The sequence below is a fragment of the Ambystoma mexicanum genome, chromosome 5q (genome assembly GCF_040938575.1).
Source record: "Ambystoma mexicanum isolate Mex_15411 chromosome 5q, UKY_AmexF1_1, whole genome shotgun sequence".
NCBI classification, from domain to species: domain Eukaryota; kingdom Metazoa; phylum Chordata; class Amphibia; order Caudata; family Ambystomatidae; genus Ambystoma; species Ambystoma mexicanum.
The window spans coordinates 1,131,208,195-1,131,227,291 of NC_090933.1; the positions used below are offsets into that span (position 1 = coordinate 1,131,208,195).

The following is a 19,097-nucleotide window of genomic DNA, read 5'->3' on the forward strand; positions in this document are numbered from 1 at the left end:
TCCTTAGGAAAACCAACTCTGGAGAAATACGATAATATGTATTTCGAAATCTGCTGGGTGGTGTCGTTCCGCATAGGAAATGCCTTGGGGTATCTGGTCGCATAATTGAGAATCACAAGTACATATTTGCTACCCAATCTAGAGGTTTCCAAAGGTCCAATGATATCCATCCCAACCCTTGAGAAAGGGACTTATTGGTAAAGGATTCAGAACGGCAGATAAGGGAATGCGAGTACTGGTTTTCTGAAATATTTCACATGTCTGAATAAAGTTTTTTATATCAGCCTGAATACCTGACTAGTAAAACTTCCCACTAATGTGTGCCTGGGTCTTAGATTGTCCTAAGTGTACCCCGGTCCGATGAGAATGTGCAATCTCTAGTACGATCGTCCGGTGGGTTTTGGGGATTACTGAGTTTTACTTAGGCCTTCTGTGGATGTTTCCTTTCTATACAGTAATCCTTGTTTTAGGGGAAAAAAGGATTTCCCTGTTCTACCTCCTCCCTTCAGGAATTGCTTGTAAGAAAGCCTCAGCAAGAGCTGGATCATTTCGCTGAGCAAAGGCTAGGTTGGGAAAGATACGTTCTTCTTCCCTTTTCTCTTCAGTCTTAGAAGGTTCATCAGCTTCCACAAAGCCTAAGGTACCTCTCTCAGTATCTTCGGGTTTACTTTCTCTAAAACGAGCAAATAAAGCCTTTTCAAGAATTCCCTGTGCAATTTTGTCCCCACGATGTACTTCCAATGGAATCTCACCATGGTCTGTAAGAGAACCTTTGTCTCCCCAGAAGTCGGGATCTGTGACGCCCACCAGAACGACATCCAGGCCAGGCCAGATTTTGCGGCCAATCTTATATAACACCCAGGAGGGGGTGTCAAAACTTAAGTCTGTAGGGTTCATTCCTCTCTTCCCTGGAGAGATAGTAGCTTCTCTTCTGCTACAGATATCAAAGCATATTGATTCTTTAGTGGCAACAGAGGGATTGGAGGCTCTATGAATAAGATTATAGAATTTTAGGGTTCCCCAATTTGTTTCAATTGAGTCACATCCCATTACTGACACCACATGTAAGGAAGGCATGGTATCAACAGTTAGACCGACACAAGTGACTACAGTTCAAGGGTGTTTATTGAACTTCAAAAAGGGTTTGAAAAATGCCTATCTAATCCTAAATCTACAGATTGGGAACAAGCTGCGACCATCAAATAATAATAACGCAGTCCTAGTAGTGTCTCGTCAAAATAAAAGGGCCTATATAAATAAACCTATTGCCAATCCTTACCTCTAAATACAAATAGTGTGGGAAATAGTGTTACGAAAAAAAAGAAGTGTTCACAAAATTATATGTCAGGATGTTTAGGCCGTTGGCCTCCCTTCCCCACATTTTAAGCACAGGACAAGGCGGTTCACTCGAGCATAGAACACTCTCTGGCTTCTTCAGCACGAGGATACAGTTAAATCATTAGCATCAGGACCTTAACTATTCAAGTCTCTCTGCTTCTCAGTCTTTTCATTCAGAGGGTCTGATGTGACCAAATAAACAAGTTATTTTCCTCTTTAGATTTTCACAAATATTCACTTCAGCTGATTCACTATTCACCTCTGATTTCCCTAAGCCCTGCTCAGATCTTTTTAGCACAATGTACGTCACTTTGGTTCCCTCAGCCGGGCTCGCACCACTTTCAATTTTACATCAAATATCAAAGACTTTCGAATGTGCACAGGGTTTGGCTTGGGTTTGGTTGCAGGACCACTTCGATTTCACAACTCCTTTACTTTTAACATTAGTCACCTTTCAGTTTAGTTTAGTTTAGTTTATTATTTATAATGCGCAGTTATACCCAGGGGTATCAGGGCGCAGCATGTACAAGAATATGTGAAACTTGGTTACAAGGTGTAAAAGTACGAGTTGGCGTAGGGCGAATGTACAGAATAGCAGAGAAAGCAAGCAATATATACAATATATACAAGCAATATATACAATATATACACAATAGAGGTGGCATGCATACTAGTACGAATCACATGAGTTGGCTACCTAACAGAGACCTTCGATTGAGCACCCACATGGCGCCGGATCACTTTGTCTATGGTATCATATCTTAGCTTCAAAGTTACTCATCTGCTGTTTTAATTATATTTGCGTTGCTTGCCACATATGCTTCATACACAGTTCTCTTCAATCTTCTATATACAATGTTGCTGCTTGCATCCTTGGTTTCCACACAGACGGGTCTCGTATCAGTCTCCCCAACTCACCGGCTGTGCTGACTTCACTGGTGCAGCCTTGTTGTAGGTGCCAAGGACAGTACCATGGCGGCAAACAATTCTCCCCGCCGTGACTATCGACGTGGGAGAGCCCAGGGTACCTCTGACACACAATGTAGTATTCTTAAGCTTTGATTCCAGGCCTTATGTTTCCATTTCTCGAAGGCTCATGAAAGTTACGGTCTTTCGGTGAAATGGTCAATGGCACTTCCCTCTTCGCAATCCTCTTCGGTCTTGCTGTCTTTCACCTTGTATTAAAATACCATTTTGGAACTTCTGCTTCCTTGTGTATTTTGCCTTGCTCAAAGTGTGCTTTCATGCTCCGCTTTTATCCGTGTGGGGAAGTATAATGGAAGTCAGGTGTGGAAGACCCCTTATTCAGGTGATCCTCCCGCACTGGTCCACCCCCAGGAACTAGATCCAAAAACGGTGGCCGTTTCCTGGCAACCTGGATGACAGATCCCGGGGACTAGCGGGTGAGACACCTTCAGGTTTCTCACACACCCCTCCCCCTTTATCTGCTGGTCTAATTATTATGGTTTCATCTTGCCGAAGATTCTGCAAGGCTTGCATCTGTTCTTTAGACAAGTTTGTTGGATTTTACTGGGACGATTAGGTGTATGGCTATAAAGATCTTCCAATCCTCTTGCTCTCAGAGTTATACTCTTATCTTGACTGGGACAAGTATGAGGAGTCCCATAACGATTTTCACTCACTTTTCTTGCTTCTAATGCTGTAGTCTTGTTATCTTGCCTGAGATGAGTATGAGCAGTCCTAGAACGATTCTTGTTCTCCCTTCCGCAGCTCTCGTTTTCCCTGTTACCTGATGCCCTCAGGGATGGCATCACCAGTGTTTCTCTCTGTTTGGGATTGGTCTTCCCCGCCTGTCCGACTTCTTTTATCCCATCAGTATTATGTACTCTGTATCTTCCACTTGGCCGGCCGCCCTGTGTTTCAGATACCAGGATGTTACACGGTTCCATCAGCGCAGTGGATTTGGCTTACTTTTTGGGACTGCCGGTCAACCTCGAGTTCTTTATGGTCACACGACACTCTTTGTTCCTCTTTCTCTCTCCAATTTACAGGCCGCTGTGCACCCAGCTCTCGGGTTTCAGCATGCAAGCAGTTTTGCAACTCACTGTTTTTTCCGAATTCACAGTCTCCTTCCCTCTCAGGGATTACATAGACGTAGGCCTTCCTGGTGTAAGAGAGCCCTCCCAGTCTTACCACGTGCAATACAAATAAATGAGACACACCCCAGACGGGGAATGAGGCGGCTGCGAGAGTTTAAGATTTTATATATAATTGGCATCCAGAGAACTTTGCTGCCTGAGAGCGCTCTGGCAAACATCGCATTTACACGATTATAAAGTGAAAAATCGCCATAGATGACGCAACTAACATAGGGTACTAGATCAGTGCAGGATTGGATAGACATTATAGAGATATAGGTTCATGGAGGCACTGTCTCGTCCGGATTGGTTGCTCCGTTGGTGGGAGGGTGAACATCACGTGGTCCGGCTGCCAGCGTCCAGGAGAGGTGAAGGTCAGGTCGCTGCGAAGCAGGGTGGCCACTAACTAAGCTAACATAATGCAACCTGATAAAACATGCACTAAATAGTCATTGCAAGTCTTTTGAGCAAATCATTATAAACCTATAAACTCCATTCATGTATTTACATCATTACTTATTGCGACGTGTATGGGGTATTAGGTTAAGGGTCTTGACCAATATGATAACATTGATTGCGCCGAGGGTCTGGACTCGTAAAGAAGCTGAGGCAGGTTGGCGGTTGTTAGTAGTGGGAGACAATATACTGCGACCGAGGTCTGATGTTAGCTGGGGGCATACTGGGTGAGCATCATGGCGAGGTCATGTATCTGGTACATCAAGAGAATACCTTGCAAGGACACAGGGTTACACTGGCAGTAATTTTCCAATAGCGAGGGTGAGGGGGCGTGAGCAGATTTGTGGAGATGGATGAGCTACAGGGCCTGGTTGAAGCCGGTTCACACGCAGGACAATGATCTCAGAGGAAGAGTGAGATTCTACATTTGTTCTTTGTTGCAATTACCTCGGGCTCGAGCGTGAGAATGGAGCCGCGAAGTTTTCCAGACACAGTGAGAGAAAAGGTGGGGGCCATGTGCGCGGTGTGCGTGGCGCTGCTGGGAGAGAGGCATTCTCGTATTATCACAGTGAGGCCTGGTTACCAAGATGGAGTCAAGGGGGCACAAAATGGATGCCATGTGTCGCACCCAACAGTCCCACCTACGCAAATGCCGGCCGACGTTGGTATTACATAAGGGCGATGGGTGCATTCCCAACCATTGGAGGCACATTGTCCAAGTTGTACTAAAGGAAAGGGTGGATGGGGGGGCCTGCTGGCCCCTCCCTCCCACACACTGGCGTTCCTCTGTGTGTCTCGCTCTGTCTGCTCTGGCCTCTCTTCTCCTCGCCCCATCGTCCTCTACATTAAATTGAGTTTTCCATCTAAAAGGATATTCACAGATTCAAGTCTTTGCAAGGTATACCTAAAGAGGTAATTTTGGGCTTTTCTTTAGGTAGTTCCTCACAGGAACGGGAGTCCTTGTCCCCACACAAGGTGTCTCTCCTGGCGAGTCCCGCTTGTCTCTACCCTTAGGGAGGGTGTTGTGGAGCAGGCTCACCTCCCTAGCCTCACAAGGCGAGCTCCCCCCTTGGGGGAAAAGCAATGAATTCCCTCGATTCATCACAGTACACTAATCCCAATCTGCCCAATGGTTGTTGCGCCACTGGTAGCATCTCACAATGGGTGCAAGGTCCTAGCCTTGAACACGCCCAAGCTGCCAAACAGTGATCACAGGAGATGTAGTTTATCCGTTTTAGTAAAGCATGTGCCTATCTAGCTAAACAACATCTTCCCTCTCCCCAGGAGGAGGCCAGTGGTTCCTTACAGAGGGCCTATGGGTTGCAGCCTGTGTTGGAAAATTACTGTACAGAAAAGGCGTGTACTTTACTTTGTTGAGCCTTGCCAACCATTTCCGCGTTCTCCCCTCTCTGAATTGCTCTTAGAAGTGTGGGAACCTGAGGTGTGCGTTTATGTGGTATGGGTGTTGCTTTGTTTTGTGACATGTCTTCTCTTTTTCCCTGCCCGAGTATCTGTATGCGTTTCTGCATGATGCCATATTGGGTGATGTCATGTTTGGAATGTTTGTGTGTAGAAGAATGTCCCTGCGCCTTGTGTTTCACCATTGTCAGTTGATAGCCAACTGGATGGTGTGAACTGGTTGGTTTTCCCTAATGTACTCTGATATTTACACCGATAGTACATTTATAGCTGCAATTAAGCCATTAACGCTGAGAAGACTGTTTAGAAATAACACTGGCAGGGGGGGTGTTTTGGGCAGGGAGGGGTGGGTTGGTTATGGGTAGGAATGGCCGAAGGAATTAGCATGGCCTTGAGCAGTCAGTGGGTGCAGGGATTGAATTTATGATTGGATAAACAGGAGCTAAAAGTAATTATGATTGGATAAACAGGAGCTAAAAGTAGCTCCTGGTTATCCAGCACCGGCAGTGAGTAGGAACTGCCACTGGGAATGAGGAACTAGTACATAGTACTCCGCAAATCTAACTTCCACATAAGACGTCCATTATTAATGACCTCTTATGCTTTAAATGTTGTATACATGTGTCCTAATGTTTATTTATAGATTGTTCCAAACATACAGCTTTAAAATCACATGGGTGTATTTGTTCGGCATCAGTTGGCCTGGGGAGCTAAAATTATCTCCTGGTAGCTAGTAATATCAAGCTAACCAGACCCTTCTAAGTTATACTGAGGGCTAAATATCTCACAGCTCCCCTCAATTTCGAACCCTGTGGGTGCATACGTAACCAAACAGTCACAAGGTGTGTGCCCCTCCTCGAATATCCTAATTTTGTCTGGTCTTAAGCGCCACCTGTTAGCAGCAACTAACCAGGCTTTCAATACAGTAACATCAAGCCCTTAAGGCCAATGTGTGCATTCTTATGAATCGAAGATACAGCCTTGTTTTTCTACTGTAAGAAAGGATCACAGTTCCTCAAGTTTGCAAATACCAAATAGCCTGCCTGCCAGGTTTTTATAAAAGGTTGTTCTCTTGCATATCTCACTCAATTGGAAAGCCATCTCACCCGCAGCAGCTTATCACAGGCACTTTCTGACATTGCTGTGCCTATTCTGGCACCTCAGGTCACCCACAGCATACTTTTCCTCACTGACTGAATATGAGAAGAGATGAGGCAAGCACACAAGTGTTCCCAACTTTGCACGTGACTGCGCACTCCAGCAACTCTTCGCTATCTGGTTGCACATGTTCTTGGTGATCGAGTGAAGAGGGTGCTGTGCGAGACACTGTAGCTGCTGTGTAATACTCGAATAGGGGGCATCAGACGAATGGAGGTCAAAGCACCACACTAGGGTTTTGGTGTGGAACCCATGGAAAGATATAATGATCGATGAAGATGGTGGGACAGATAAAGGCTCACAATATAGTAGCATTTTGGGTATAATAATTTGAAGTCTCTGTACTTGGATGCAAGATAAGGGGCAAAAAGACCTGCATTGTACTCCAATGAAAATCCAAAGTCAAAATGAGTCTTATAATTTGAACAACCCTTCTTTTGTGTTCATTGCTTATGTTTGCTCACCTTGTCTTCTCGTGTCATTCTCATTTAACCACAGTGTATTCTTTGTTTCCATTCCTGTGCACTTAGCTCTCTTTCCTTCAGGTAAAAAGCCTTGCAAAGACAGACAGAAGTCAAAAGGTAAAGCACAGCCCCTGCTGTAACTGCCTTCCGTAGAGCTACCCAAGCCCACCTTACGTTGATGTTAGAACAAGTAGGCCGGAATACTATTGGCGAGCAAAACCCAACAAACCTAATGATGTTTTGTGTGTAGTCTGAGCAATCCTTGTAGAGCTATAATACACCCCTTTCGCTGTGCAGTATTCATTACACCCGTAGAAGAAGATTACCACAGTTTGTCCTCGTTTGCTGTGCAGTATTCATTACACCCGTAGATGTAGATCCCCACAGTTTGTCCTCTTTTGCTGTGCAGTATTCATTACACCTGTAGATGTAGATCCCCACAGTGTCCTCTTTTGCTGTGCAGTATTCATTACACCCATAGATGTAGATCCCCACAGTCAGTGCTTAATTCGTAAAAAAATAAGTGCCAGTGACCAAAAAATATTGGCACCATAATGCTGGGCGCGGCGCCGCCAGTAGTGCGGGCGCAGCGCTGCCCTCAGCTCAGGCGCGCCGGTCGCCCCAGTTCAGTGCTAGACCTACCTAGATCGGCCCACCACCAGCCCATCACACTGCTGCTGCTCCATGTCACATGTTTGGCGCTGCAGCAACTGCTGGCACTGGCTAGTAGTAAATACGCAACTAAGACATGCCCCTCCTGTAACTGCACCTCGATGCCCCCGGGCTGTGTGAGCACTTTAAAAACGCAAATAAATAAAAAAGCATTCTGTTTCAGTCACTGTTGCACTGTATTTGTCTCTACCCCTTCTGCCCCATCTGGCAGTCAGGTAAATACACCAAGTATTGTTACTCGGTTACCTCCAGGAAGAGCACCCTCCCCTCAGCCCGTTCTTTAGTCACCTCATCCAGGTGTTTTGTGTAATCAATTTACTCTCAAGCCCTTATCAGTCATCACATCTCATAAATGCATCCTCCTTCACCCTTCCTTCAAGCATGAGCATGGTGTTGCATAATTTGAAAAATTTCATTTCTGCAAGACGTTGTGAAATCAACGGCCTGTACTATTTCTGCTTTAGGGCCTCTTTCCACCTTAACACATATTAAAAAACTAAATATGTTTTGTCACCCAATATTCAGGAGCCAGAGGAGAATGCATATTCGGATATCTCCTTCCACTGACATGTTCTTGACATACTTTACTAAACTGCGGGGTGTAACAGACACCCACCTCCCTATCTCAGGATTCCTATCTGAGGATTGCATGTGCTATCATTCGGAGCACATGCTGGGAGCGTATTGTACCCAGGTTAATGGGGCACATCTGGTGTATAAACCACACATCAGGATAGAAAACATGCACTGGAATTCTGTAAAAAAATGACAGCAAAAGACGGCTGAGAATTATACAGGAATACTCAACTATTGCTTTTATTTATGACGACAGATTAGTGGGCACGTGCACCATGTTTATCGCCGTCTAGTTTCCATGTGTGTATCTTTAAGCCTGAAATGGCATTTCAGAAGTTCGTCTTTGCATGGGCTTTTCTCGCGAAGTGCAGCCGGTTCGGTTTCGGCCCAATGCGCGCACCGTTCCGGGTCCCCTCGCTGAAGCTCGTTTGTGCTTGAAAAGAGGCCGATACCATTAAAAGGAAGAACCGAAACACCCAGGCAAAAATTCACAGTTCATGTTTCACTTAGATGAATGCTATCCAGGGTCGGACTGGGGCATACAATTGTAGCGAGTCGGGCTCAGCACCAATGAAAAAGTGGCCAAAGTTGCAAAACGACAATTCATTCCTTTTGTGACGGACACTAGTGGGACCACACTGCCGCCCATGCCCCGCCCCGCCCAGTCCTGGGCTTTGCCCTGCCTTGCCTCAATCACTTAGGCCACCTTCCGTGGGGCCACCACCGCCACGGCCATGCTGAGCCTGATGATGGCAAAAATAGGTGCACGGTGCAGCGCCCTACGGAAGGTAAGATTTTAAAAGAAAAAACGTATATTTGGGTGGCTGGGGCCCATCACTTCCGAAGTGATGGGCCACAGCTGCCACTCAAAATCAGTTATTTCTTTTAAAACCTACCATCCGTGTGGCAGGGCCCCGGCCACCGGCCTCACGGAAGGTCAGGTTTTCAAAGAAAAACGTTTTGGGCACAATCCATGAGCCCGGCGACTCGGTCTGCGGCCCCCGGCAGCCCCATGCCACAGAAATTGGCCTGGGCCTTGCACTGACTGCAGTCAGCAGCACACTGCACACTGCACACAGGTCACACAGACAGAAGCCTGGGCGCGGACGGGCCCCTGGTGGGGTCCTGACTCCTGGGCAGTCAGGACACGACCAGGGGACCGTGCCACCGCCAGGGCCCCGACCTGGGCCTTCCTTGTCTGATCACTTGACTGTGACAGGCTCAGGCTGCTCTGCACGCAACAACAAGTGACTTACCTGCTTTGCCGGCTGGGACTTGCTCTACTGTCGGAGTCTCAGGGTGGGCGGGCTGGGTGCGCACACTGGCACCCGAACAAATGAAAAAGCAGGCTGAGGGGGCCCCAGGAAGCAACTGGGCCGCACCAGGCAGTGCAGCAGGGCAGGCTCTCTCTCTCAACTAGTCAGGACCGAAGACGCCACGCCTCAACACCTTCACTTCACAGTAACTTGTGAAATGAAGGTGGCGCTGCGCTGCATCCTGTGGCAACAACACGTCACCTTGTAATTTCACTGGCTCAGAAGAACAGCCATTGAAAACCGCACATTCTGTGTTACTATACAGAATGTATCAAATACTGCATAGTAACAACAGAATGGTAGTTTTCATTGGCTGTTGTTTGTAACTGTTTGTTGTTCATTGCTATTGCTAGCCCCTCCCAGGCCCAGCCATCCATGGCCTGCAACCTGCAAGCACGAGAGAGATTGAGATCAGAATGACAAATCCCAATGATTTATAATCGAAGAAAAGCGAAGTGGAAGAACAAACAAACCAATTGCACGTGCACTGGCCCCGCATGAGTTCCGGTGCCCAAAAAAGAGTGGCGGTGTTGGGCACCGGCAACCACCCCCACAAATTAAGCACTGCCCACAGTGTGTCCTCTTTTACTGTGCAGTATTCATTACACCCGTAGATTTAGGTCCCCACAGTTTGTCCTCTTTTGCTGGGCAGTATTCATTACACACGTAGATTTAGATCCCCACAGTTTGTCCTCTTTTGCTGTGCAGCATTCATTACATGCGTAGATTTAGATCCCCAGTTTGTCCTCTTTTGCTGTGCAGTATTCATTACAACCGTAGATTTAGATCTCCACAGTTTGTCCGCATTTACAGTTTCTTTGCCCAACATTTTAGGATTTACCTGTTACAATCTCTGCACTTTTTTGATTGTTAATAATCACACCACTTATAAACAAACATGTGTATCTATGATAGATGATGAATATTCGACCCCCTTCTTCTACTGATAGCAAATTTGGGTGCAAGACAGTACAGTGCGGTTAACTCAGAAATCCATAACGCCTCCAGTTGACCACTTCTGGAAGCCACTACCCCTACATGTTCTACTCGCATGCCTGTGTCCTTTCTAATAACATGCAGTCCAGTGGCCAAGTTCTGTGCTTACCCCAACTTTACACTAAATTATGCAATGAATATGTGTATCTCATAATTTTTATTCGGAAACTATATCCTTCTGTTACTGCTCTATTACTGAGTCAATATCACCACTACACCAACGCCATATTTGATCTAAAATGTGTGCATCATTTGCTGAATTTTCACATTTTTGTTTATAGTTAGTGTGCTTGAATAAAGACATTACAAATCTCTCATAAGTTTGAAACAAATAAAAGTTAAATAAAAACAATGCTAGCTTTTCTCATCACGACCTATTTAGTTATGCTCCTGCGAAAATCTCCGGATGTCCACTTATATATCAATTATTCATACATTACAATGTTTACAATAATCAGGCAGTCTGCATACTGCACTATATATTTGACGTTGTTTCTCAAGTGCTAGAAGGACAAATGCATGCTATTGCCAGCGGATGCACATGCATGCAGTGAACGCGTCGGAGAGAGTATTGCGACCTCTTTAGAGGCCTCAGCTGTTTCTACTGAACTGTACGGTAGCTGCGGTGTAGCGTTGCAAGGTTGCGCATGCACTAAAAAGAAATAAGCGCCTCGTAAAAGCTTTTTTTCCAGCATGGCATATCTGTATATATTCTTATTTGTTGCACGTGACCCATTGGGCTTTGTGTGCCTGCCTGTCGCATTAGGGTAGCCTTTTCTATTTCCCTTTTGCTAGCTACCTAAGGGGTTTTGTGGGAGTTGCACGCATCCCAAGTGGACTCCTACCCGAATGAATGCAGCTGCATGGAAAAATAGATAATTAGTGTCGTGTAGCCTGCAGTACATTTCGTTCTCGTTTTTTTTTCTCCAATGTCCCTTTGGAATGAATGTGTTCTGTTTTAAGTAGTTATTTTTCAGCCTCGTTAATTAATCGACCTAAAATAGAATTCATTAAGGAACACACAGTGCAATCGTTGTATATATGTGCTTGACGCAACTACGTGAATTTATACCAGTATGCTTGACACTGGACTCCGGGACGGGACTGGTGACGATCTGCCATGCACTGTCCTTTTTTGGTTCACCTGTGACTGAAGTGAAATATATGTCATACAAAATAAAATGTATCTCTGTATGTTTTATAACTTCCGGGACAAGAGGGTTTTACTTCCTCTCTTTGTTGTTTGTCATCTGGATTAGCCTCAACATTGCAATTGTTGACAATGTAGCATTACTCAGATCAGGAGGTCTGCAACCAGGCCTATCCAGGTGTTTTGGATTACGACGCCCATCACCCATGGTTGACTATGCTGGATGTCGCTGACGGAGTATTAATCCAAGACATCTGGAGAGGCAAAGATTGAAGAGCCCTGGATGTTTGACTATGTTGCCTCAGACAGTGCTGACTGAAAAACATTTGCCAATTGCATTTACCTATCCATCATCACATTTTAGTTTCTGCATGCGATTTAGCCATTTTGGCAACGTGCTATCGGTTGGTAAATTTATATCTTCAGCTTTTGTACATATGTGATATTATCGGTATAACGTACGCTGAGGCAACAGAATATCCTCATATTTACATTATCTGCTTAAACATTTCCAAAGTTAGTTTGAGAACCAGCCAACCCTTTTTATATAAACCAAAATGCAGTTATTAGCTTGGTAGATGGGGAAGATAGATTGTTATGTTATGATTTCTTGTAAAGCGCACGGTTGTCCGAAGGCGGCATGTCGCTAGCGAGAGAGGCACATCGCAGTAGACATCCACCAGCCTTCGACTAGCCTTTTAACAGAAAATAAACGTTTTAAGGCCTTCCTAAAGGCCAGATGGTTATGGATCTTTTTGATTTCAGCAGGAAGCTTGTTCCATAGCTATGCTGCTGCCACAGAAAAAGCACGTCCACCCAATTGGGAACAGCGAAAGGATGGTTCACACAGCAGGCCAGCTGACTCAGATCTCAAGGAGTATCTAGGGATATATTGAGAAAATTTGACATGAAGCGCCCATGCACAATACAAAGTGCCTTAAATTCAATACTTTGTGGCACTGGCAGCCAATGTAAGCGGCGTAGGACTGGAGAAATGTGGGCACCATACAGTGATCCAGTCGCTACCCCAGCTGCAAAGTTCTGAAGGCGCTGTAATCGATGGATCAGCCCCTTGGACTGTGTAAGATACAAAGAATTACAGTAATCCAATCGACTGGCAACCATTGCAGACACAACCGGATGCCAAAAGGCAGGTGGTACAAAATGTCAGATTTGACGAAGGATTTTCAATGGAAGAACCCAGTCTGGCAGACTGATGATATCTGGGCTTCCATCGAGAGAGTAGCTGTCATAATAACTCCCAAATTCTTTACCTTTGCTGCAATCACAGGAAGAGAGCCCAAGGAAGAAGGCCAGAAAGTTGAGATCCAAAGAGCTGGGTCCGGGGGGAACCCACCACCAACACCTCCGTTTTGTCCCCATTCAACTTTAGCCAGTTAAGGCCCATGCATTCCCCCACGGCCGTCAGGCACCTATGAAGGGACAATGACACCTCAGTCCGATTAAGCTCTAACTGGATCAGGATCTGTGTGTCGTTGGCATAAGAATAGCACATGACGCTGAGGGAGCGAATGAGGCACACTAAGGCCCAGATGTATATATTAATGTTATGATGGTGTTACGAAATAATCTGTATCCCCAATATACCCTATGTATCTGTATCCCCATATATACCTCTATCCATCATGTCTCTATATATATGTATGTCGCTATGTACGTCCCCACTGTCCTGCTCACGTGCCTAATCTCAGGCGCATATACGGCTAGCCACCATATCACACCACTATGCCTACTCTCTACTAAACACCATCATTTAACCAGAACACAGCTATACCCCTGATAATTCAGCCTAGCTGTTCACATACGAACACGACCCCATGATCACCTCATCACCCTAATAAAACACAGGTAGCTGAGCACATTCCGGGTAGCTTAGGCGTTCCTCAGGCCTAACTCTGCCAGAACTCAGTCTGGGCGTCCACCCAGCAGACTGAACACATCCAAATGATTTCCTCAGCACCACATCTATCGCTAAGAAGCAGCTACTATCCAACAACTACACCAGCTGCACACATATCCGGTGCTCCCATGCACCATACAACACTCTCTCTTTCTACTGACTTGAACTACAGTTCCCAAGGGCGATCAACCTGCCAGCGCTTTGAGGTCATACCAATGATACATAAGGCGCTATATAAATGCCAAGTAACATAACATAACATAACAGAATGGATGACAGAGCGGAACCCTGAGGGAAACCACAGGTGAGACTAGAGGATTTAGAAAGATAAAGAGACAGCAGAAGGGATTGGGATCTATCCTTAAGGAAGTAATAAAACCGGTGAAGGACTTGACCAGATATACCGACTTGGGCCAGGCGGGATATTAGGGTAGGATGGTCGACCGTGTCGAAGGCCGCTGAAAGATCTAATAATATCAGGGCTCCGACACCTCCCGCATCTACCAACATGGCCATGTCATCCTGTACAGAGACCAGGACGCTCTCGGTACCTCTGCCTGGCCGAAAACCAGACTGAGCCGTGTCAAGGCAGTTAGACGATTCAAGGAAAGAGGACAGAAGAGGAGAGACCAGTGTTTCCAGGAGTTTCATAAAAGCTGGTAGAAGGGATATGGGCCAGAAATGAGCCGGTATAGAGGGATCCAGCGAGGAATTTTTTAAGAGTGGAATGACTGTTGCGACCTTTAACTCCGAGGGATGAGCCCTGTTTGACAGGATATGTTAACCGCTTCCGTAATCACCCCAATAAGATCAGGTGTGATCTCCTTCAGAACTCTTAGCGGCACCACATCCGAAGGCCCACTCAATTTAATCTGGAGAAGGGCTTTAAGAACTGATTCCTCAGTAAAAGAGGGAAAAGAAGACCAACATGGAATGTCAGTCACTGTGTCTACAAGAGCGTTACTGGAAACCGGGACGCTAGTACCCAGTGTAGTATTTCCAGAGATGTTTGCGCGGATAATCTCAATTTCCCTAATGAAAAACTGAGATAGGGATTTGCACAGCTCCTGAGTAGGCTTGACTGCGGGGGAGCAATTTGCCGAAGAAGACAGGGACTTAACCACTGAAAATAGCGTTTTAGTTTGACCCAATGAAGTTTCAATTTTTAGAGAAAAATAGGATTTTTTTGCTGCAATAATTGCAGCAGAATAAGCCATAGAACTAGCTTTAAATACGATCCTAAGCTGTAAATCGTAGTTACGCCATTTGCGTTCCGCTTGTCTAAGCTGTAAGTCTGGCCAACTTCAACTCTTCTGAAAACCATGGCTCAGATAGCAACAGAGCCGGCGTGGCTGCACATTTAGTTTTAATAGAGGATACTAAAGTTTGAAGGTTTACCTGCCACCAAGGCAGTTGCCAGATCTTAGAAGGCGGTGTCTTAGGCTGCTATTGAGTTGATATAACAGGTCACCAAATAGTGATCCGTCCATAAAATTGGCTCAGCCGATTGGAAGGTAAGTAGTGTTTTATTGGCCAACACAACATCTAGAGTATTCCCTAGATTGTGAGTAGGACCCAGCACGTGCTGATGAAAATCTAAATCCATAAGACTGGAGAAGAAGGCATCAAGAGCAGGAGCCCTAGGGGAGTTAAATTGAAGATTAAGATCGCCTTACACAATCAGATGTTCATATTTTATATGTTAATCAGCTATCAGATCAACCAATGGGTCGAACAGTTTTGAATATGACCCAGGAGGGCGATAGATTAGAAGAAAATTACAGAAGAAAGTAGGAGAGAACGTGCACCTCAGCAGCAAGGCCTCAATAGAGGAAAAAGGAGGGCAGCATGATTGGGTCAGAGCAAGATCAGCGTTCAAAATAACAGCCACTCCTCCACCATGTTGTGGACCACAACGATCCAAATGAATGATCTTAAAACCATCAGGAATAGCCTGGGGAAGAGCTGGAGCAGAACTTTCCTGCAACCAATTCTCAGTGAGAAAAAGCATAGCCGGACGATTCCAGACTGGAGACATGCTATAGTAAAGATTGGATGGGTGTATGCCAAGAGGCAAACGCATAGACTCAAGTGGCATCCCTTGGATTTTCATGGATAGCATGGGCAACAGGTCCAAAACGTCAACAGTAGAGTTAAGGAATTAAACAGAGTTAACTAGAAGAAACATTTTAATATCTATGTACCACAAAAAAATAAGAGTAAAGAGTAAACAATAAAAAGTAAAAGGAACCCATTCCAATGAAAGTCCATAGAACCACCCATAATATTGGTTCCTATTGGGAGCAGTGTTAATCTATTGGAAAAGTTAAAAAGCAACAGGAACTATGGTTCTGCAAGGGCCTGAGATCAGAATCAAGGGCCAGATTTGTTCTAGTCCCAAAAGAAAATTACAATTCACATTTCCTCGTTTTTCTGGAGCAACAACTTCACCAGTGGAGTAGGCCTGATATGCTCTTCCAGTCCCCATGGTAAAGAGAAAAGTGGAAGTGAAAAAAAGGAGCAGGAAAATATGCCTTCTATGCCAAGGTTTGAGACGAGGACAGCAGGTTACTACTACATGTGGCCTCAGTACTCTGGATGCAGCCCTTCTGGTTTTTCTTACAGCTCAGTGTGAACTAGCAATGTGCTGTAACACAGCAGGGGTCTACAGTCTCAGATGGGATTCTTTGGTTCCTGTTATCGAACAAAGGAAATCGGGTGGCAGGTGCTGATTATCCAGATCAGTTTTCAAAATGCAGGTTCCCTGCAGCTCTCACTGTTGCTTTGTTTTAAGGTTCAACCATGGCAAATTTCAAAGGAAATAAGGGATACTAGGATCTAAAGGCAGCTTATTTGACAACATTCAATAATAGTCCTATGGTGAAGGTTTGACTGTTGGGGTTTCCCTTCCCTCTTGAGTTCTTTGTCTGTTACCTGTAGCTTAGTTTCCCCAGCATGGGGTCTGGTATGGATTCACATGCGCATGAATATTCCCTGTCGTCAGGCTGGGAATCCTTGGTAAAGAAAAAATCAATTTCAGTTTCATTTCTGAACTGTCTTTCTCCTAACAACCAATCACTGAGCTCTGGGTCATGCTGCCCCCAGTCAATGACTGCCTTCTACCTTAGCCCCTCCTCTGGCAGCCATCTTCAGATTTGGTAGCACGTAAAGTGGCAATAGGACCAACAGAAGAGCCGGAGAGGGGCAGGAGGGAGGGTTTGCATGTGAATCCATGCCAGACCCATGCTGGAGGGACAACAGTTAAAGGTAAGCAACTTGTTCCTTCTCCAGCATGGGGTCTGGCATGGATTCACATGCTCATAAATAAAGAATTCCATAGCAGTACACACATGCGCAACCACGGGAGGTGGCAAAGGCTCAACATAAGCATCTCTTACCTCCTCACCAGGCTCACCTTTAAGCGAACAGGTTGCGCAGCACTGCTTTACCGACTCTTGACTCCTCCCTGGAATCCCTGTCGACACAGTAGAATCTTGTGAAGTTGTGCGTCGACCTCCACGTAGCGGCCCTGCAGATGTCCAGGGGCACACCAGACAGGAACGCCGTAGTTGCAGCGATCGCTCTAGTCAAATGGGTTCTCAGACGGCCAGGCAACGGTCGGTTTGCCAACCGGTGACAATGGGTGATGCAGCCGGAGAGCCACCTGGAAATGGAAGCCTTGGAGAGGGCTTTCCCATGGTTCACAGGGCCAAAGTTCATGAAAAGGTGTGACGTCTTCCGGAAACTCTTTGTGCGGTTCACATAGAACTTCAGTGCTCTAGCCACATCCAGAGAGTGCAAAGTCCTCTCGGCCAGCGACAAAGGCGTCGGAAAAAACACAGGCAACAGGAAAAAACACAGGCAACAGCAAGGGCTAGTTTTAAATGAAAGTCTGACGGCACCTTGGGCATGAAGGAGGGATGCGTCCGCAGCACCACCCTCGTGTCATGAAAAGTCAAATAAAGTGGCTTACAGGACAGGGCCTGAATCTCACCCACTCGTCGTGCAGATGTGATGGCCACGAGGAACACAGTCTTTCTCGACAAGAACTTCAGTGGAACTGTCTACATTGTTTCGAATGGAGGGCACATGAGCCTAGTCAGCACCACATTGAGCTCCCACGCCGGGGCTGGAGCCTTCACTGGCGGGAACGAACGGGACATTCATTTAATAAACTCCTTAACTAGACGGTGTGATCATAACGACGACCGTTCCAGAGATCTGGTTTAGCGGGAGATAGCTGCCAGATGAACTTTGATGGAAGCATGGGCCAGTCCTGCTTTGGCCAATGACCGCAAATATGGTAGCACCTGAGAAGCTGTGACTCGTAGAGGGTCGATCTTCTGTGCACGGCACCAAACGGCAAACCTCTTTTGTTTATGTCCGTAGCATTTAAGAGTAGATGATGCCCTGGCCTTGGCTAGAACCTCCTTGCAATCTGCTGGGAGGTTGTAACCCCCCGAACGCTAACGCTGCAGGAGTCCGTCCTTCAGGTTCAGCGATCCTGGGTCGTGGTGCAGAATTGCGCTTCCTTCTCTGCTCAGCAGATCTGCGACCACCTGAAGCTTGACTGGAGGGGACGCCGACATGTCGAGAAGGTCCGGGTGCCAGATCTGCCTTGGCCACACCAGTGCGACGAGGATCATCCTGCACCGGGACCGTCTGAGTTGATTGACTAGTCAAAGAAGCAACGGAGGGAACACATACATAAACAGGCCATCCCAGGGGAATGAGAATGCGTCCCCCCATGCTCCCCGGCTGGGTAAACCTGCTGGTGAACCTCCAACACTTGGTGTCGTTGTTGTCGCAAAGAGATCGATCTGGGGATTGCCCATCTGCGGAACAGGTGATCCACTTGGTCCTTTCGAAGCTTGATCATTTGATATCAATTATTCTGATCCTGTACATATCCAGACAATGTCCTGGATATGTACAGGATCAGAATAATTGATGTTATCAAATACTAATCAGAAACTGAAGTACATTGTCATTTGTTTGTTGAATGTACTTATGTATTTATTTGCCACCTGACCATTTGATGGGAATTGACGAAATCCTTGTTTTTTAGTTGATCTTAACTTTAACTGTTTGATACAGTGTTTGTTATTTGTTGAGTGATTTACATTTTTGTATGTGTATTACATTAAAGATTTATACGTTTTTTTACTTGTAGAGTTTAGTGCACAACCTGTTCCCTGAGCTCTGTCTCTTATATATATTTACATGTCTCCCTCCCGGGTATAGACAGAGTAGTTTGTTGAGTTTCACGCTTTGAGTGGACCATTGACTACCGGGATCAAGGTTGGGGTGAGAACATTTACAGTACCAAAGGGTATATTAACTAGAACAATAAACCAAGGTTTTCAACACTGTCGGGGTGGGGAAGTGAAATATAGATCCATTTGTCTAATCTAAGGGACCTAGTCGCCATACTCCGATGATCATCATTAAGCTCTCGGGGAGTCAGCCCCTCTAGATGTGCTTAAATTAACTCCGCATCTCAGGGAGTTTAAAGCGCCCCAGCACCTTTCT

General features: G+C 45.8%; 1 protein-coding gene across 4 annotated transcripts in view; it reads left to right on the forward strand.

Annotated features, from left to right (window-relative positions):
* The window catches only part of EFR3A (EFR3 homolog A), a 1,818,520-nt gene that overhangs the window by 1,530,066 nt on the left and 269,357 nt on the right, over positions 1–19,097 (forward strand). Inside the window, exon 19 of one of the 4 annotated variants that reach the window (XM_069621642.1) lies at positions 7,001–7,089. The exons of the other annotated variants lie outside the window; for them this stretch is intronic. Within the exon in view, the coding sequence (XP_069477743.1) occupies positions 7,001–7,074 (74 nt within the window). The 3' untranslated portion in view covers positions 7,075–7,089. Of the gene's footprint in view, positions 1–7,000; positions 7,090–19,097 lie in introns of those variants that run through there. 4 annotated transcript variants of the gene reach the window in all.